Source organism: Coturnix japonica, chromosome 3, assembly GCF_001577835.2.
Source record: "Coturnix japonica isolate 7356 chromosome 3, Coturnix japonica 2.1, whole genome shotgun sequence".
Taxonomy (NCBI): Eukaryota; Metazoa; Chordata; class Aves; order Galliformes; family Phasianidae; genus Coturnix; species Coturnix japonica.
In genome coordinates, this window is record NC_029518.1 from 52,960,958 (window position 1) to 52,982,291 (window position 21,334).

At 36.2% G+C, this 21,334-nt stretch overlaps 1 protein-coding gene across 5 annotated transcripts in view; it reads right to left on the reverse strand.

Moving 5' to 3' along the window:
- The window catches only part of LAMA2 (laminin subunit alpha 2), a 283,315-nt gene extending 262,219 nt beyond the window's left edge, over positions 1 to 21,096 (reverse strand). For all 5 annotated transcript variants that reach the window (XM_032443478.1, XM_015858546.2, XM_015858545.2 and 2 more), the window contains exon 1: positions 20,964 to 21,096. In XM_032443478.1, the coding sequence (XP_032299369.1) occupies positions 20,964 to 21,081 (118 nt within the window). In that variant the 5' untranslated portion in view covers positions 21,082 to 21,096. The remainder of the gene's footprint in view (positions 1 to 20,963) is intronic.
- Between the last annotated feature and the right edge of the window lie 238 nt (positions 21,097 to 21,334).

Sequence of the window (21,334 nt, forward strand, 5' to 3'; positions counted from 1 at the left end):
CCAAACCTATCTATTTAATGAACAGCACACAGTTATCCAGAGTTAATGCAATTTTCACTGTAAATTTTGTTTGATGGCTAGAAAGATGATTTATTTAAAAAAAAACAGGATGGGAAAAGTTCAAGAAAAGTCACTGATGAGGAAGAATTTAGGAATTAGTTGTTTAACAACAATTCTCTATAATTTACCTAGTGGGGAGGAAAAGAAAAAAAAAATAAAAAAGAAAGAAAGCAGAACTGACATTGGCAAGTAGAGGAAAAATCCGGGGCATCTGCTACCTAATTCAACAGAAGCAACTACTCGAGATTTAGACAGACAAATATTTCATTGAAGGCAAACTGATCACAGAACAACTGAGTCCATAACGAACCTCCAGCATCCTGTAGTCTAAAAGTAAACAGTCAAATCTGTAAAATCACTAATATTTCAGGGCATACAGGAATAGCACCTGATGGAAGGATACAGCACAGATATGACGTGATCTAAGATGACAGACAGCTCTAGCACAGTAATACGGGCTTACATAGAATTTGTTAGATTACAGTTAATAGACCAACAGTACAGGGGGTAACATATATGGAAGTTTTGAATAAAATCAGATTGTCTTCTGTCTTCAAAATCACTTGTAATAAAGTAACAAAAATGTAATTGGTAATCTAAGTGGACAGCTGCCTAAGGATGTCTACTTTTTCCTAATCACAGCAGTGGCAGACCACAGCTACTTGTCCAAAAGAGATGACTCATTGCATTTCAGATGACACAAATGCTCCTTGCACAATACAAGAAATAAAAAAAACTAAGGAGGCTCTTATATTCAAATTTAATTTCAGTGCTCAATTATCTTGCACATTCTTTGACACTTATATTTTTGCTTTTCTAGGAGTTAAGGTTCCTGACAAAAGTTGCTAGAAAAATTGTTTTAAGTAGCTTCAGAGTTTTCCATGAGACCTGACAGCGTTGTCACTGCTCAGAGGTGAATAAAACCCACGTACTGTAATACACTACATTTATATTCCATCATCCTACCGTCTAGATAACAAAAAAAAAAAAAAAAAAAAAAAAAAGATATCAACTAATTATCATGGCCAATTTCACCGTCAATCTTACCTACTCGAATTAAAGTAACAGAAAGAATTAGTGTGAATAGCACTGAAGTAAAAGCTTTGTGGACTGATATTCAAACACAGACTTGTATACAGAAGTTGATCATGTTTTGAACTTTTTCCATTTGAGCAGTCACACGCTAGATACTCAAAGCACACCAGTGTTCCAACTTCCTATTTTAAAGGAATAGCAAGCATCCAAGGTAATGCATTTTAACCGAGTTGCAGCAGATGAGAAGTAAATAATGGATATCAACAATAAGCTTAACTATTTCTATTTCTATCAGATTATACTGTTAGCAGCACCGATTCCAGTCTATAGAATTCATGACTATTTCATTGTGAACATCATCTAAAAATACTCTGACTTGTAATGCTGAAGTAAATTGTCATTTTCAGGCAAAAAAAAAGTTTATATAAAACTTTCAAAGCAAAAATTCACCGTTTTAGCATTAAATTGATCAATTAATAACTTTGTACATAAAGTAATGAAAGACACACTTTTTAAACAAGGAGATTAAAAAAAAATACTTGGCTCTCTTTTTATCAATCTAGAATTGTCTATATTCTATTAATTTTTCCAGTTGAGATATGAGGGCAAAGATTTTGATGTAGTTGGCTTTGCAAACTACAGTAGGCCATACAATTTTAACCACAGTATAAGCAGAACTTTCTGTAAGCCATTAGTATTTGAACTTAGCTCTTCCAAACCAGGGACAAAAACACAAAGAACTGGAGGAATGTTTTTCATATTAAGGAGTAATATTTCAGGAAAGTCAATAAAATAAGATTTTCAAAATGAACCAACCTTCATTTCAGTGGCAGCGCTGCTCCTTTATAAAACACAAAAATGGGAAAATGCAACATACTTTGCAGTACTATGACATTCAGAATTTCAGAAGTATTTTACTGTATTATAACACTCGGATTTACACATTCAAACTATGAGTAATTCTTAAAATGTATTTTTCCCAGTACAGTATATTTTCCACAAAACTTATAATTCAGAAATATTTGAATTGTAGATTTTACACACAGTTCTGAACTCTACAGTCTTAAAAAATGAAACCTCTTGTAAAAGAAAAAATTAAAAAAAAAAAAACTTATGAGATTCCATGGTTTTCATCAACTGTAATTTAGTTTTAGTAACACGTCTTAGAGCAGAACAAGCTATAAATCTTCATTTGGGGGGTGCAAAATAGTTTCATAATGAACAACAAAATAAAGTGGTTTTGGTGATACCTGTCACTATAAGCAAACCACAGCCACATTTTGCCTGTAAGGGAAATAAATATAGAGTCTTGAGCCAGGCAAACAATAAACTGGACTTAAAATACTTAGTAATAATCAAGGTGAAGACCAGTAGTTAGACTCATTCCTTCTCCTGGGTTCTGCTTCCTTTATTCTCTAACAGATTACAGAAGTAGCATCACACACCACAGAATACCTTCAATGCTATAACAAAAAAAAAAACAAAAACTTAGTCCAACAAGATCCTATACAGCTCTAAACAAAAGAAGCTACCTCCATGAAAATTTATTCAAATACTCAGTGGTGCAGGCTGTTTTTGCCAATTAAAGACTATTACAAGAACATATGATCAGCAGCTGAGCAACATTTCAACCCACTTCTGCAAAACAGAAAGGTCATTGTACAAGTGCTTCAACTATTACTATTAAAAAAAAAAACAACTTGTGTGTGTATATATATATATATACACACACATACAGGATTGCAACCCTGATGAACTTGATTCCTTTGAAACCAAATTCCCACTGTCATCAGCAATGCTTAGGTTTCTCTTGGTTGTCAGTCTTCCAGGACATACATAGCATGTTAAGGAATATTTCTTGAAATAATTTGGGAGCAAATTAGGAACCTAGTGTTTGCCTGCAGAGAAGAGTAATTTATGTATCTTGAGAAATGTTAGAAAACAAGCGCCTGTGTTCTCATGGCCTCAGAGTTCAGCTAAGCAGTTGGAAATACTGAACCCTTCTGTTAGATATTCCTGAAAGACTTCTACACACTCCAGAGCATTTCCATCAGAGCCTTTCCTCAGTTTGATACAAAAACAGAGCTTCTCCTCTAACATCCTAAGCAGCAGCAGAATGTACTCTCAACTGGGCTACTGACACCATTAAATTTATAAGAACACTTATGCAAAAATGTTTCCTGCTCCAGTTCATTCTCCTTTGGAGCAGTGTCATGCCCTCTACTGTCTGACTCCCCTCTTCAGTTGTCTTGACAGCTCAAAGGTTAGATAGCAGTGCTGTAAAAAACTTAATTCCAGAACACACAGCAGCTACTCAGAATAGTAACTTCCACAGATAAGCAGATGTCGGTCCTCAAGGTACTTCATTTCCATGAAGAATATAGGCAGAATGGAAAAATCAAGCAGCCTGAGAGAGTGCTGCATTGTCACATCTGCCCCAGGCAAGACTCAACAACTCCCAAGCAAACAGCTTTTGATGGGGCTGGTAAATATGGGGAAGATGTATTCCACAATTCACAGTACGTACCACAAATAAACAGACCCATTAGTTAGGCCCGGATTATACATCAGCTTCTTCAGAGCAAGCAGATGAATGCCCTAATTTCATCAGAACCCTCCCTAATTAAAAGATGTGCAGAGAAGCTGTGTGCTTATCCAGTTAGAATCAGGAAGCATAGGCTTGAAGACCCAGCAAGCAGGACAGTTGGTGGGCCACAAAATGTCTTAAAATCCGCTCTCACCGTGATTTCTTTTGAGGTCTAAAATTAGAGGCTACCAACCAGCTTTCAAGCTCTAGGTTCTCTGGAGTTGAGATACTCTCACAGTCTACTATGTGTTGTTTCAAATAAACAAAAAGTTCATTGATGTAATCTTACCCAAAGATGTCCTACAACAATTCACACTTGGTATTAATCTACAACGCAACACTCCACATGCAGTTAATCAAGTATACCATACTCATCATAGTGATTTTTATACAGTATTGTTTGCAAATCATTTCTCATACAACGGCTTTCAGACATTCAGCAAAACTGTGATATTCTGATTGCTCTGCAGCTAGTAAAGCTTTTGGACCTCAAATGGCAGACTTTTCTCAATTGTGTCACTTCCTCTAGCCCTTGGTGTGTGCACTGCTTGACTTTTTTGATAGGCTGAAAACAAAGACAGAAGGGAAAACACTGAGATTAAAGTACATCATGACAACATGATAGGGTTCCCAAGAAGAAAAGTACTTTCCAACACGATGGGTAGACAACTGAAGAATAGGTATTCACAAAAAGGGCCACTAGCCAGCAAGGTATGAATTACATTTGCCACACACACCTTGAACAAACTGCAGAAGCCTTCCAAAATTAAGATGCATTTGTTGGCTCATTCACATTAGATATATGTGCTAGGGAACCTTTTAATTGTGTGGTAAGTTCAGACATTAATGACGTTGGAATATTGGCCCTCTTTAGGAAAAAGTTTCACACTGAGAAAGAAATCTTCACTGAGAACATAAAGCATATTAAGTAGTGACATCAAGGAACTACATATAAAATACCACAGCTTAGCTTCTGAAAAAGTAATTTCCCAGTGTCTACCTCAAGGTGAGCAAGACTTCTTTCAGTTCTCAGTGCTTACATCAAGTTTATATGGAGCATTAACAGACATCAACAGTCCTCACCTCAACTGCCAGTTCACAAGCGAGTCACAACCTCTGTATTCACACAGTTCCACAAAATAGAAGGTCAGATCACCAAACATACAGTTTCCATTCATCCCAGATTACAATTTACTCCTGGACCTTCATGTACATTCAGTATATCAAAAGGCAGAGGAGATTATAACATAAGAAAAAGAAATATATCACCTAAGTCCAGCTCCTTAGGGCTAAAACACACTAGAAATCCTCTCTCTCCAGAGCTTCAGTCCCACTCTTCTGTTCCATTCCAAGAAATTTCAGAAATGTGAAATTCTATTCTGTGCTATCTTATGAGAGGCTGTTCCCAAGGTACCCTGATTATATGTTTCCAGAGATGCACCTGAAATTCATTTTAATAATATACTCTGAATATTCATTTCACCTCGTCAGTTTATCGCTGTTAAAAAACAAACACACAAAAGCACACAAAACAAAAGCAGTTATAGATGATAGAGTGACATTTGCCTGACTTGGGAATTACCTCCAAATGTCAGAAATCTTAAATATTCTTGGACAGATATATAGCACTGAACAGATTTCCGAGGCATAGACGAAGCCAATTTTCTTAACTCCAATTGCCTCTTCAGATGAATGATTCTTCAAAAACATGGTCTCTCAAAATATTATTAATATTATCCAAATCCTTGATCATTACAGCTGTCTGTGAAAGATCAAAGCAACATATTTCTGACTTCTATTGCCTAAGAACTGCAATCACTGCAATCTCTCTACACGCAAATTGTACAGCGCATAAAACCTTGAACATAAAGGTTAATTAATTTGAGCTGTTTGATTACTCCTAAAAGAAAGATACTGCCACAGCTTATATCCAATGCACTTTTAGCAATGCAAGACAAATTAATTTAATTCTATTCCTAGAAATGCATAGCTCTATTTATCAGCTAACCTCCTATGATATAATTTCCATCTTCAGTTATCATGCAGTTTTCAGGTCTTTAGTGTTACTAGATACTAGAGTTAAAACAGGATTTTACATCATAAGTGACACAGCTACTACTAGAAATTCACTAATATACAAAGACATTATTGGGGATCTGGACTGGTTTATTAAACAGAAGTGAAACGTTATAAAAGGATAAGGAGAGTAATATTAATATAGGCTTGAAAGAAAAGCAAAACCAAGGTTATCAAGTATTTGTAAATAAATGCAAGAGAAGAGTATTATCTGCTCTCCATCCCAGATGTCAACTTATTCAACTGACTTATTTCTATTCATAGGAATACATTATTGTATTCATGGACACAGGTAACAGACATAAATAAAAAACGGATTAAATAGGTTATGAAAAAAATGGGGGTGGTGAGGGAAAAATTTAGCAGGAAAATACTTACAGAGCATTGCTCTGTGATTTACTTCAAAAGAATAAAATGTGATATTCTGTCTTTGAATGTCTAATAAAAACCGGTATTTCAGACATGCTAAGTAATTAATTTGTAGACTATGCTACAGAGAAGAGCAAGTGAGACAGTTTCTCAACAACAGTGAAATATTAATACTTGTACATTTAAAATCCTGTACTGCTTCAAAGTATACTGAAGTGATTCCCAAAGTTCAGGAAAGCAATTTACGTTCTGCAACAGTAACATAGGCACCACTGGCTAACCCTGCAGAAAAAAACAGAACACAACAGAAAACTCATCTGAAACATGGTTGTCTGCAGCTAGTGACTGGTTCATGGGATTAAAGTACAGTGTAACGTGGAAATGGAAACCAATAGCTTGAGGTTAAAACATTTTGCCCCCACAACACAGTCTCTTTCATTCTTACATCAAATATATATATATATATATCCTGTTCAGTTCTTTCCTCACAGAGCCGATGCTTTAACAACATAGCGCTTCTTGAGTACTGGCCAAACATTCTCATGTTAGAAAGGGTTCTCTTTGAACAAACAGTATAAAATGAAAATAATTACAAGAAATGAAACAACATTCCACCCAAGAAGCAATTATTTCTTCCAAGTGAAAAAAAACAAGAGTATTACTGAAAATGACTTTTGACTGATTTGACAGGTGATCCCAAGCACCATACTTGGACCTAAGCCCTTCAGTTCTATAGAACATGAGAAAAAGAAAAAAAAATCATAGTCAGCAGAGAAATAAAGAAACTACATCACCAGTTGATGAAACTGGAGGTTCACATGTAAATCTGCAGATTTCTAGCACACAGCAGAGCATCTAGCATTTGCCCCTTCTGAAGATGATTTATGCAAAAATTTGTTTTCTTTTCTCTGTACAAGTTAGAAATACTGGGGTCAAGACCAAGATACCTTATTTCTACTTAAAGCAACGAGAATACCCACTCGGTTATTTCCCTTAACATAGATGAAAATAATAAAACTGAAAAAAAGAAAAAGGATTATCTTATCTCCTTTTGGCCATGATTGTCTTCTGTGTTTTTCTTTTGTGGTTAAAGGGCTCATGTTTCTTTTGTTTATGCAAGCTAACTCTTAGCTTGGAGCCTATTCTCCTTCTAGAGGAGCACCTTATGATGCTGGAAGTATTACATGGATACTGCTAACCAAAATAAGTTATTTTTCCCCTTTTTGGGGGATTTTGTACCGCCTTCGTCTTCTTTGAATTGATGCAGCCCCTTTCTATGTTAAATGTAAGGCCTGTTATAGGGCACTAGTTCAAACAATCGTTTAACTTCAGTAAGCAGCTGTAAATACCCAAATATGATTCTCACCTCTAGAAATTAATGAAGCTTGAATCAGGTCACAGCCTTATTTACTGAATTCAAAATGACCTTCACTATTCAGAATTTCTTCACATTACCCTAACACATCAGACTGAATGAGAAGTTTCAATCTAAGAATAGAAGGTTACTAATCTGATATTTAACTAGACAAACATGATTTAAAAAAAAAATAAAATCGCTATATTAATAATAAATATACTCTAAAATACGTATGGTGATTAAAACAAGTTATTTGACCTTAATTTGATAAACTGTTTTTAGTTAGAGCCAAGGAGCTCTAATAATTGTTTCACTAATTCATTTTAGATGACATTTTTGGTAAAAATCCTACCATTGAAATGCAGACTTTTCTTGTAGGAAGAGTGTCAGAAGACCTGAAATTGTATGGTAAAACTTTGGGAAAAAGAGTGTTACACTGTATGATGGAGCATGCTTTAGGAACACACCATTTTTAGCTCCCCTGCAATTGTCTATTGGGCACCTAATCAAACTAAAAATATGCACCATTACAAAACATTCTAAATTAGAATGCAAATGGTACAGAAAACTGATGAAACTCTTTCTTCAGAAACAAAGGTAGGATTTAATTGTAGTTTGTGGATGCTGAAAAGCCAGGGTAAAAGTAGGAACTAGGAACACAAAATACTAAAACAACTGTGCAAGCCCCACTCATTCTCTTTTTTTAATGCTTTCAGGATAGAACATGCCTTCCACAGAGTTATTAACTACAATATGCATGGTGTCATAGTGGTAAAGCACATCAGTGCTGCACGCATCAACAACACTCATTCTTTTACATTGTTAAACTCAAAAATAAAATGTCAGCTGAACATAAGAGAAAGCGTCAACAAGAGAAGCCCCAGCACCAAAACAAAAATAAAGCAGACCTTATTTAATCTTGCATTCACAGAAACTTAACACTGCTCCTGCAGACTGCTGAACCTCCCAAAAATTGGATGGAAAACAGGGACAAATGACAAATATGGGGAACTCCTCAAGTTCAGAGGCACATAATCCTACTTGTTCTTGAATCAACCTCAAACTCACACATTATATCGCATGGATTTATTCACACTGCTTCCTCCCAGTAACTTATAAACTGAAATTTACCATGACTTTTGAATTAAAAATAAAAAAAATTAAAAATAAAAATCTGCAATTCTTGCCACAACTTTCAGATCCCTGTTCTATCTGGAGCCAGTAGACAAAATAAGTCACTAACTCGCATCTATACAGGGTACCTGCAGTGTTCATCCCAACGAACAGCCTGGTAGTTAAAGTTACAACTTCTATCCAGCTTTTAAGAATTCATTCCAATTGATGTAGGATTTCAGTTTTCAATCCACTCTCCAGCACTTTAAAACTACTTGATGGGAAGATTATTTTTTTTTATTCTCACATTATTGTCAAATCTATTTCAAAAATAAAATAAAATAAAAAAACTGCAAAATACATAAAAGAAAAATCATGTGTATTTTAGGCAATCGATGCAACTAAAATGCAGCTGGTGAAATCAGATCAGTAGAGTAGGTGGACTGGATGGCTGTCAGGAAACCTAATTCCAAAGCTCCTTTAAGCCAACAACACCCTTTGCATCAGCCCTAGTTAGCAGCAATCAATGGCCAGAACCATTAGCTTAAGACCTTTCTTTAACATGACATTCCTGTTTATTACCAAAAAAATTCTCCCAAACAATTTAAGATTGAATTCATGTTTCATGTTTGCATCCTTGGAGCTTTAGAAACAACAATTCCTTAGAAAACCAAACAGAAACACTATGGTCTTGCACATGTAAGGAAACCTGTTTTTATAGTCCTTAGAGATGACTGGTGATGCAAGTGAAAATGTTTTCCTACAGTAGGAAGAGTAAAGCAACTGTCTAAAACAAAGAATATGTGCAATAACCAGAGAGCAATATTGCAGATGGCCATAATGCTATTTACAAGAAATCTGATTATTTCACTTATTTTGGCACAGCGCGCTTCCCCCCTCCCCTTGATATGTGCAACACACTGAGGAGCTCAAACATATATTTCCTATTTTTCAACCCACTATTCTATGAGATAAGGTTCTGTTAGGAAAGCAAAGTCAAGAAACAGGCAATTGGAGATTGCCATCCAAACTATAAGAGTTCTGGTGTAAAAATGCTCCTTCTATTTGTTGACTTTAGTGAAAAATAAATAAATGTTTTTCACTGTAGTATGTGGTTTATTACAACAGTATCAGTTTCAAAAGAATTTCCAGACAAACATTCACTGCGGCTAAAATGTTTGAAATCATTTTCCTCCTTTTTTCATTATGATATAGGGTAATAACACAAATTAGCCTATCACCATTCTCATCTAACTCCTCCTAAAAAATGTACCATGAAAGCACTTCATTACTAAAAAAAAGCAACACAAAGCCAAGTCATAGTAATCGCTTCAAATAACAACTTATTGAATTATAATATATGCAACTAGACTAATAGTAATTAGAGTTCATAATTTCTTATAGGGCTCACTGCTTTTTCCCAAAAAAACTTAAAGTGCTATCTGTAAGGAGAATTGAGTTGCTTTTCATTTCTGTTACTTGTTTATTGTTGATACTTAAAGACTTGTACCAGAAAATGGGGGGAAAATCCCCCACGACTACCTCAGACCAAAGAAACGGCACAGAAACAGAAGTTAGTCAGACAGAAGGCAATTAAAAAGTTGAATAACGAAAGCTTCTTGCTACAAGATACAGCTCAGAGAAAAGTTGAGCCCTTAGAACAAGTCCACATAAGCAGCAGGAGAGGAAGCATAAGCACTCAAATCAACACACCCTGTTTTGAAGCATGCAGAGCAGCAATAATTTGCCTACACTAGAGATAGAGAGAACAAACAGTTTTGTAGCTTTAACCCTAAGATGTAAGCTATATCAGAGTATCTTGCCTATGAACAGATTTGCTACAGGCGGGCTTTGAATCCAGAGATATAATATTGATTATTCTGTAGTGAGACAGAAGAGCAGCACAAAGGCAGTTTCTTGCACAGTGCAAAATTCTGTACATCATTACAAGATATTAAAAATAACAGCTAAAGAAAAATAAAAATAGTTTTCTCTTGTGGCACTGCTTCACCCATGGCTGCAGCAGAACAGGCTACAGAACATCAGAACACATAGCTTTTCACAACTACTAACAGAGTGAAGCCTAATACTTCTCACATTTTATCCACCCTCTGGAGACCCCAGAGGCTGTCTGTCAGGCTGACTGGAATACAACCTTCTAATACAACTTCCTATTACAAGACCAGAGTTAATATATCCTTTGACCAAGTTCACCTCCCATGTGATACCACTTGCAGCAAGATCTTATTAGTATTTTTTTTTTCAGTACCCATTCCCTTTCATAATCTGCAGATTGTTTCATTTCACTTTACATGCAGATCATTTAGAAGGATAAGACACTCCACAGCTTTATTTTGATGATAAAAATTCACAAGGGTCTCAGTTCACTGTACACCGACTCCAACTTGCTTAACAGCACATGAAAAGTTGTTTGCGAGAACATACAACTGGTTAAAACTTATTAAATTAGTTGGGAGAGCCAAAATAGTGCAGCAACTCCAAATTTAATGCAAATTTACTATTTACTAATAACAAGACTTCGGTCTTACTGCATTACAAAATTCATCACTGAGCGGAGTGAACTCCACAGTCTCTTGAGGTCCCTTCCAACTCCTGCAATTGTGGAATTCTGTTACCTCATATATGACAGTAGGGATTTTATGTCTACAGCATTATATCTTCTCTGAATGTACTAACAACAGGAACTCATATTAGATCAATCTCAAACTTGTTTCCACAAATTGCCGCATAGAAAGGACATGCCCAGCCAAGCTTCTTGTCAGGAATGGCTTCCACTGCTTTTACTTTTTTTTTTTTTTTTTAAATTAAAGAGCCTGAATGCTATTAACTTCAATAGTGTAAATTTTCAGCAAGCCCTGCCCTTTGCTAGTGCAGAAGGTATAGATGCAGAATACAGGTCTCGATCCAGAACACCAGTACGCATTTTAAAAAGCACCAAATCAAAGATAAGCTTTAAACCCCAAAACTGTACAATTCAGGTCTTTTTAGGTAGCCTTAAAGATGGCTAATTAGAAGAGTTGCACTTAAGACCTTACATTTAAAGGACTTATTTGAAGAGAAGAATCTCTTACCCTCTATAGATAAGCTACAAATTCAACCCTAGTTTGTCTTCTGTGGAAAAGCAAGAAGTAATATATTTTTGTAGTGGCATATCTTAAACGGCTGAACAAAAGACACAGTCATAAGGGAAGAGAACTAAATACTGAAGCAACTTTGAAACTGATGGAAATTTGCCTTGTGAGAGGCTTCTCAGATGGCAAAAGTCACCAAAAAAAGTGACAGAAGTAGATAACTTAAGCAAAGAATTAGCACATGTTCCACGTCCATTAATATTATAAGTGTTGCTTCTCAACAAAAACTGGTTTACTGCTAAATAGCATGATGAAATATAATTATATTTTTTAATCATTTAACAGCTGTTCATTATCTAGACAACTCTCAGTAAGTCAGACATCCTTGAGACAAGGATAAACTGGACCCTCCAGGTCTATTGATATTCCTGTAGCTCCTTACATGAACATGATTAGGTAAAGTTGAGCACAAAAATCTGTGCTAATAAATTCATGCAATAAGATTCACATTGCAAACAGGGGTTCTTAAATTGTAGTTTAAAAGGAGCCATAGAAGTTCACTGTCTCAGTTCAAGGGCTCTAGCAATACTGCAGCTCAGTGCTTCGTGTCTATTTTTATCAATACTTGTGTTCATTTTCTTTTTTCCTGCCATGTCTAATGTCAGATGTAATAAGGAGCACAGCAGAGTAATAAGGGACATGAAGAGCAAAACACCTGGTGCTAAGGACACAAAACTATCTGTGTTGTAGGCATTCCAAGGAAGAAGTAAACGCACTTTGGAGTAGCTCCAGTCAGGTCCCACATCTGTTGGTTTAGAACAGTATGAAAGGAAGTTTGTGTATCTGATATACAAACAAAATCTCTCCAAGTTGGAAAGATCAGTATACACCCCCTTAATTTGTTCCTGATCAGGTTAAAAAAACAAACAAACAACAAAAAAAAACAACTCACTGAAACATCTTAAAAAAGGTACACAGGTAGCTGAAGTATCTACAGCTCATAAGATAGTAATGAAATGTTCCATAGATTTACATCTAGAACTATGAATCTCTGGATCTAAATAAAAACACAATGCATAAACAAATATATCCACCTCAGACTTGCAGAATGGTTGCCCTATTCTGAAGAACTTCAGACCAACTAGGACTTTCTGAGAAATACTGTGCACAAAACCAGCAACAGATTCTCTCCTGCTGGGACCACTGCCAGCAAGGACCTTTGGAATCCCTCTGTTCTGTGCAGCTTACTTGCTGGCTCCCACTCCCTTTTCTTGTCCTTGCATTTCTTCATTGTAGTTTTAATCTACATCTGTCTTTCTGCCTCTTGTCAGTCTTTGTTTCTTTCAGCTTCTCCTTTGTAACTAAGAAATCTATAAATACAGATGAAAAGTGTTTATAACCCTATTTAATGGTCTCATGTTTTTATTATACCTTATTTCTTACGCTGTGCACCAAACCTTTCCCTTTCCATAGAATCTAAGCCTTCTCTTTTTCATGTATCCTATTTCCAGCTCCCTTTTTCACTCATCCATGTGTTTTTAGAATCTGTACTGCAGGGCCTACAAACAGCTGAATATCCCACACAGGCTTGATCCTAAATGCCTGTTAGCCATTAGAACAGTGAACGCAACGACACTTACTCCCACTTGAAGCTAACCTTGAGCGGTAACAAAAAGTACTCCAAAGAAGGAATTAAATAAACAAATCCAAAATTTTTAGAGATAAAGTGAAACCACAGAAATAACCTTTTTGCTTCCAGGGTATGTCTTAATGAGTTTTCCACGTGTATACATACTCTTCAGAGTGCTGTCCATAAGCTGTTCCACAGCTGGGGGATGCTTGACTGTGCAGCTCCACAGGGAGTCTCTATAAATACTCCAAGGCCAAAAGAAATTTTGAAGATGAATAGCTTGCCCTTCATATAATTTACATGCTCAAAGTCGCAAAACACTTTGCATACATCAGCAGAGCTCATGGTCTGAACTTCTGATTTCCTATGCACTAAGGGAATAACTTCTCCTGAATTTGAATCAAGGAAAGCAGAAAACAAAGTTAAATTTACAGTATGCCTACATAACACAAGGCCACACAGAACAGAGCCAGCCCTGCCTACACTACTGCAGTTACAAGTAGTAGTGCAGTTGTATTGACTTAGTTCATATTCTAGACACAGAGTTGCCAGTAAATTATCTGATGGTCATCTCTGCACTAAAGAGCCACATAGTTGTCACTAACAAGAAAACAGAACAAAACTAAGCCTCCAGTGGCGCAAGTGGTAGGAATGCCGCCTTGCAACACTGGAGACCCGGGTTCTAATCCCCCCTGTGGTACAAGTGGTAGAAGTGCTGCTCTGCTACACAGGAGGCTCAGACCCCGGGGGTTGGACTCAATGATCTCTAAGGTCCCTTCCAACCCGCACGAGACTGTGATAAGCCCACAACAGCTAATTAAAAACTTCCCTATTTTTCTCAAGTAACCTGTACAGACATGGTCTTATTTCTAGAAATACACACTGACTCAGGAAAGAAAAAATAGACAACTTGTGTTGCAAGAGATCTTGAAGACTGTCAACTATCAGCATTAAGCTAAGTTTCAGGTTGTGACTACAGAAGGAAGTCAAAAAAAACATATGATACAAATTAATTTGCTTACTTCCTATGGGGTGCATGAAATCCTATTGTAAAACCACAACACAATAGTATAAGTCTTTTTTATTACTTATACAAACATGGTTGCATGTAGTTAGTAGCTGTATAGGTCTTTTTCTAGAGAAAAATGCAATCCTGGATACAAGGAGTGGAAAAATAAACTAAGATTGACTGTTTAGTGGGATTTAGGGGGAGTGAATTTCACTATAGGATGTCAGTTTTACCTTTTAACATCTTTCTTTTTTATGTGTGTGGATGGCTTGTTTTTGTTTTGTTTTGTTGGGTTTTTTTTTGGGGGGGGGGGGGGGGGGGGGGGGGGGGGGGGGGGGGGGGGGGGGGGGGGGGGAAGGGGCTGGGAAGGATGAAGGGTTGAGTAGTTTAAAGTTAACTTGGATATCACAGCACAATTCTAAATCAAATTTACTAGACACTAAGGGAACAGTAACAGTACTACAGTATTCACATGGTCTTTGTCAGCATTCATCAGTTCACTTGGGATTAAAAAAGAAACAAAAAAAAAAAAAATCAAAATATCCTTTGTATGTGATGTTTTTGTTTCTGGAGCTGAACAACTGGAAGCAGCCCACTCACAGGAAGGTACATGACCAGACTCTGGCTAAGGTACATCTTGAAGATATTTCAGTATTGACTTCCATTATACTCATTTAACCACTTTCTACAGAGTGTTTAAATAGAATATTAATAATAATAATAAAATACTCAACTGTGGCTGACAGCAAGACTACAAACCAGATGAACTTCTGACACAGTCCTACTGTTATCAATATGATAATAGTCTTGCCATTACACAGGTAGTTTTTACTTCAGTAGTTTTTGAACACTGTACATGAAGTACTTGCAAGGTCTTAAATCCAAAGGACACGCTTACTTAAGTTACACTGCAAGCAGTGGAATTAAGACCTATGTTTGAAATAGAGCATATACTTGGATACAGTGATGAAATGTGATCTAAAAATCACATTACTGAAGTAATTAGAGCAATATCTGAAAAGTCTTCAATAAACGTGCTACTAGGTAAAGTAGAAACAATAAGTCACAATCCACATTTCAGGGAATTTACAGGAGAGAAAATACAGACTAGCAGGCTTTCACTGTCACAACCACAAAGTGCCTTCTCTCACATAAAATCTAGAGCCTCCAATTGTCTCCTAAAACTCAACTCGCAATTCTATTATCACAGTTGGAATAGTGAATTCCTGTTTCTGAAGCCACTGCACTTACCCTTATCTGGGAGACAAGTCCACACTGCAAAAATTTATTTATTTAAACATTTTATGCTATTCTTTTAAATGCATGTACAGCACATAAAACAGATCTCAGGAAGATACTAGAGCACTAGCCATGCTTTTTCCAGTGGTCAGTTTTTAATCATCATCACTACAAAACTGTGATCACATCTTTTTCATTCCTCAGAGCCTAATGAGTCTTTTATTTATATATTCAATAAGAATAGATGCAAGGTGTCAGTCTAGAAAAGCTTTTGTGTAATGTGCTCTGTCTAAAATAAAAGTGCAGTCACCACTATATTTTGGCTCAAGAATGTTTCTGAAAATGCACAGTAAGCTGACCTGCAAATTCATGTTTCTCTGAAATTTCTGTAAAGCACAAGTGTCAGACGTTAGGACTTTAGGTATAGCTATTACTTGTTATCTATTATGAGGACAGAGTTTTTACAGCATAAAGAAAATCAAAGACTTAAGGATTAAAAAGTAAGATGAGTATATAATATTGTAGTACTAGCAGGCTAAGCAATTAAACAAGACACTTTAGATTGTCTGATCTACTCATTATTGCCTGTAAAATAAATAAATAAATAAATCAGTTCCTCCAGCTGTAAAATAGGTACAGGCATCATCATATACAGCAGCCATTATGACCCAGAAAGAATAGTTCTAGTATATTTTCCTTATTATTTCATGCTGGGACTCAAAATGCATCTGTGAGATAATGGAAAAAAAAAAAAAAAAAAGCAACAAAAAAACAATTTTCAGAGATGTTTTTAACTACAAAGACCTGTTTTAAATTGTTTGAATTGTGAACTATGGTCTTTGACATCTCCTTTTAGATATGTATGCTTTGTGTTTGGTCACTTGGATATATTAAAACTAGCTACTAAAAATACTACTTAATAGCATCATTCCAGTCCAATAAAACAACTACTACTATTTAAGACTAAAAATTCCCAATCTTAATTGCATAGCATATCTAATTCCTTGGCAGAATAGTCATCTGAGATTGACTGATTGCTTGAATCCAAACACATCTAGATGATTTTAATAGAAACTTCCGGACCCCATACACATAGGTCACTCTGAAAGCAATGCCTCCTATTTCCATAGGCACCACAATTAGATAGGCATTTTCACAAGAGGTGAACAAGAGCTTGCATACCAGGCTTATGAAAAAGTGTACCAGTGAAGGTGATCCAATGTCACCACCACCCATCACCTGAATGCACCCACATACACTGTTTGGACTATGTAAATATTCAGCAAGTATCAGTCAATGTCAATGACTACCACTCTTTCCCCGGAGGAATTCATAACATACCCTTGTTTCATATGATTTTCCACGTCAGACACAAATCTGTCAGACTGCCCCCAGTTGCCACCTACCACACAGCAACAAAATGTAATGGAATACAGCCAGGAAGGTTCAGCCTCTTCTGGTATGCCACCAACATCTGCCTCTGATGACATGGGCCAACATAATGCAGTGGGAAACACTGTTTTCGGAGCTGCTGCCATACTGTGTGTGTGTGGTGTGTGTGTGTGTATAAATGTGTGTATGTATATATATACATATATATGTGTGTGTGTGTATACACGAGTGAATGTTACTAAGAAAACAGACCATCAAATTAGCATAACAAGAATAAAGCTGCTAACTACCAAATAAAAAATGTCCAGACAACATCACTTGCAGTAAGAATCACAAATTAGAGATCACAAATTTCATTTGGAAAGAATATTTTATACTTCCAAATTACCAATCGCTTTGAATAATCTTTGCAAATATTTACTTTTTCAAACAATGTCCGTGCCAACTGGATGAACCTCTGCTGAACCCAGCACAGGCTATCAAAATATTAGGAGGTTAGAAGAGCATTCTTTTTTTAGTCATCCTTAATCTTCACAACTATTACATTTTTCTCAGGCAAAAATTCTTCTTGTCATTCATTAGGCTCTAAGGTTCTCAGTTTCTCATACCCAGGATTATTTATAATCTCTGTAATAAGTGAGCAGTCATAGTCCTAAACATTCCTAAAGCTTTCTGGGAAATGTTCTGTGTCAGCATATATTCCCTTTTATTTTTTGTACTGGACAGACTTTTTTTTTTCAGTCTTTTTTCCCCTTAGAACAGTATTTGACTGTTTTACATTAAAAGGTCAATTTGAAGGATTTACCTCAAAGAAACATTGAGGGAAAAGTAAAGTGTATGGAACTGAGAAGCTGTTTGTATATACTTCTTGCTAAATGCAGAGAATTAAGCCATGAAGAAAAATCATGATGGCATAAAAGATTATTCAAACGAGTAAATACAAAAAATAGCTTTTATGAGACAACTGGACCAATTTACTTTTTTTTATTATTATTATCCAGTTGATGTCATGGCAAGTATCTTCTCTGTTTTAATTGATTTTTAAATTAAGTGTAACTTGGTGTATTTAACAGCTCTATTACTATCTCTCAAAGTTCAGCCAGAAAGAAATTCAGAACATCATCAATGCAAAAAGGTATTTATTACACAATTTTAAAAGTAAAAGAATCTAATCATCATTCTGAGAAGAAAATTGTTTTCCTACTTTCCTTTCCCCAACTTTCTATTCATGCATCTCCTGTTAACTATCCTGCTTCTATAGCAAAGAATATGAATCACCAAAACAGTATCAGCAAAAATATTAGAGTAAGTTGAATTTACTGAAATACATAAAATCTCTACACAAAATCAGATTCTATATTTCTGTGATGTGAACAAAGACAAAACAATAATCACAATCCTGTACCATCTAGGAACTGAGATATTCCTAATACAGCAAAAACCCATTACTTAAGCCACTCACCACAGCAAACAACTAGATTATATCTTTTATTTATTTATTCTTACTACTAATATGATGATTGCTCTGAAAGTAATGCCTCCCTTTTTTTATTACTATTATTACTACTAGTAGTAGTATACAGTAAAAATTATAACATCTTATTTACACAAGCCTGTCAGCTACCTAGGGATAGATAAAAGGTAAAAAAAAAAAAAAAAAAAAAAAAGAAAAGAAAAAGAAAGAAAAAGAAAAATGAAGTGAAAACGCCAATCACTTTTCAGATTAAATTATATATTGCATCTATTTCTCATTTCCATCCCCCCCTCCCCTGAAAGCTGAAGCTGGGTCATTTTACCAAGTGAAAATATTTCAGGTATGAAAGAGACAGGTTGTTAATCAATATTCACTGTAGAAACAAAAGTACTCAAACAGCAATAGATCTCTAATTATGTTCCACATTCAATTATAATATAGAATCACAGAATCACCAAGGTTGGAAAAGACCTAAAAGATCACTCCAACCATTCACCTATTACCAATAGCTCCAACTAAACCATGCCCCTCAACACAACATCCAGTCTTTCCTTGAACACCCCCAGGGTCTGTGACTCCACCACCTCCCTGGGCAGCCCATTCCAGTGCCTGACCACCCTTTCTCAGAAGTAATATTTCCTAATGTCCAGTCTGAGTCTCCCCTGCCACAGCTTGAAACCGTTCCCTCTAGTCCTAATGTTTATTAGTTACACAAAGAGAATACTTATTGTACTGGCACAGTCTGGGAAACGGGATTAGATGAACACTAGTAGCAAGAGAATCTGAGAAGCAGAGCTTGAAATCCAGTGAATTCCAAAACTTTCACAGGAATAATCAGCTGTACAAACACAGGAAGGGGAGCTATTACTGGCTAGCTGTTCCACAGCAAACATACAGGGCCTATAATAGACCTCAGATTATAAATTTTCCATGCATCATAGTTACAGATAGGTGACTATCATCCCATATCAGCTAATTATAGGTACAGTCTATCCAGCTCCAATGTCTCAGCAGCTCATATTAGAACTTTTATCAGTAGATGAAGGTTAGAAACAGCAGTATAAACCTGCCCAAAGTGAGACCTGAGCATTTGTTAAGGTATGGAACTGTTCAGAGGACAAAAATTGTGGTTAAATCCACAGCAGCAGCTCACACCACACATGGACACTGTCACTAAGCCCCAACCAGAGTGAAGAACGGGAAACAAAGTAGAACTCACAGGTTGTGATTAAAACTATTTGCTAAAACAAAAGAGGAAAACTAAAACAAAAATACAATAACTATCCCTACACATACAGCCACAGCAGAGTTACTCAACACTCACCAACCAGCACGAGGCCCTGCAGCACTGCAAAGCCTCAGCCCCACCAACCAACACCTTACAGCCCCTGAGCAGAGGCCACCCCAACCAACTTTACAACCCCGGCATGGCATCACCTGGAATAAAACAGCCCCTGGCCTAATTCAGGCACCTGTGTTTGCTCTGCCCAACCCCTGCTGCTGCACTTCAAGGGCCCCAGGTGTCCTCTTGTTGCTCAGTAACATCAGCAATGACCTATTAATATCATATTAGCACTGTATTGCCTGAAACAAGGACATGATTGGAACTCTTGAGAATATATACTGAATTAATTTGGGGATGTTCTGTCTAGACCAAAAGAACCTTCAGATGCCTGTAAGATTACTACAAGAGAACTTCACAATAGCTGTATTAACCTTATCAATTTAATCAGACCACTATTTGATAAAACGTACAAATCAGGAAAAGCAAATAAGAAGCAACCAGGAGATAGCACTTCACTGATTTTCTTACTATAGCAATTAACTTTTAATCCAAACCGTTAAAGTCAGAAAATCAGATTAAGGGATCTTTTCATGTTTTAGACTAATATTTTTAGTAAAATTTCTGCAAGTCAGAACAGTTCTCTGGATACCGAAAATAAATGGGGCAAAGAGAAATTGTTGCATCGGTTAGTTGAATACCTTTGCACTTCAGAGTACACCTGCCATATAGAGCAGACCTCTGATGACTTGTTGGTAAGTTAAGCAGACACTAACCTGTTCAAATGTTTTTTGGCTGTGCATAGTTAAAAAGAGATCTCCTACAGTTTAGTAGCAAAATACCTCAAGTATTACAGCTGTAGTTTCCTTTGTTTCTGGGCCAGGAGGAAGCACTCCAAAAGTTTCATGTTGGCAGTAGGAATTAATAAATAAACCTCACAAACTTTCTGTAACACCATTTATTGGCTATTAAAGAGAAGTAATATTTCTACCTGACTTCAGAAGCAGTTATCATTTAATTTCTTAGTTCTTTAGAGTTATTTAAGCATCAAATAAAGTCAGAACAAATACTCAAAACGCAAAGATTTAAAAAAAGAAAATATTTATTTTGTGTTCAGAACAGGGTATAAATAGAAAGGAAAAAAGCCATATCTGGAGAATACAATAAGCCAAAAAAATTTCATGCTTTCATAAAATCACATTAAAATTAAAAACAAAAACCAAAAAATCAACACCAAACATTACTTACCCTTAAACAGTATCCAGTACACAGGGATCTCCAAAGAGAAATGCTTGCCCCCACTATCAGCCCTTAACTGAGATCTGGGAAGGGGTGAATCCTGGTTCCACCCCTTCCAATCACTCATGCACCTGAGTTCCCCTGGGTTGGCCCTTCCTTCCCACCAGGTGCTCAGTCACTGCTTCAAGACATGACATAATATTTCTGCTTCGACTCTACTTACAAAAACAGTGAAATTAAAATAAAGACTAAAGAGTACATTTAAACATGTCACTCTGTACAAGTAAATTCAATTTCAGCACTTCTAAAATACTTAAATGGAAGCTGAAGCAGGATTTTACCAGAGTAGGCTGATGTAGATGTTACGAAGATTCTCATTT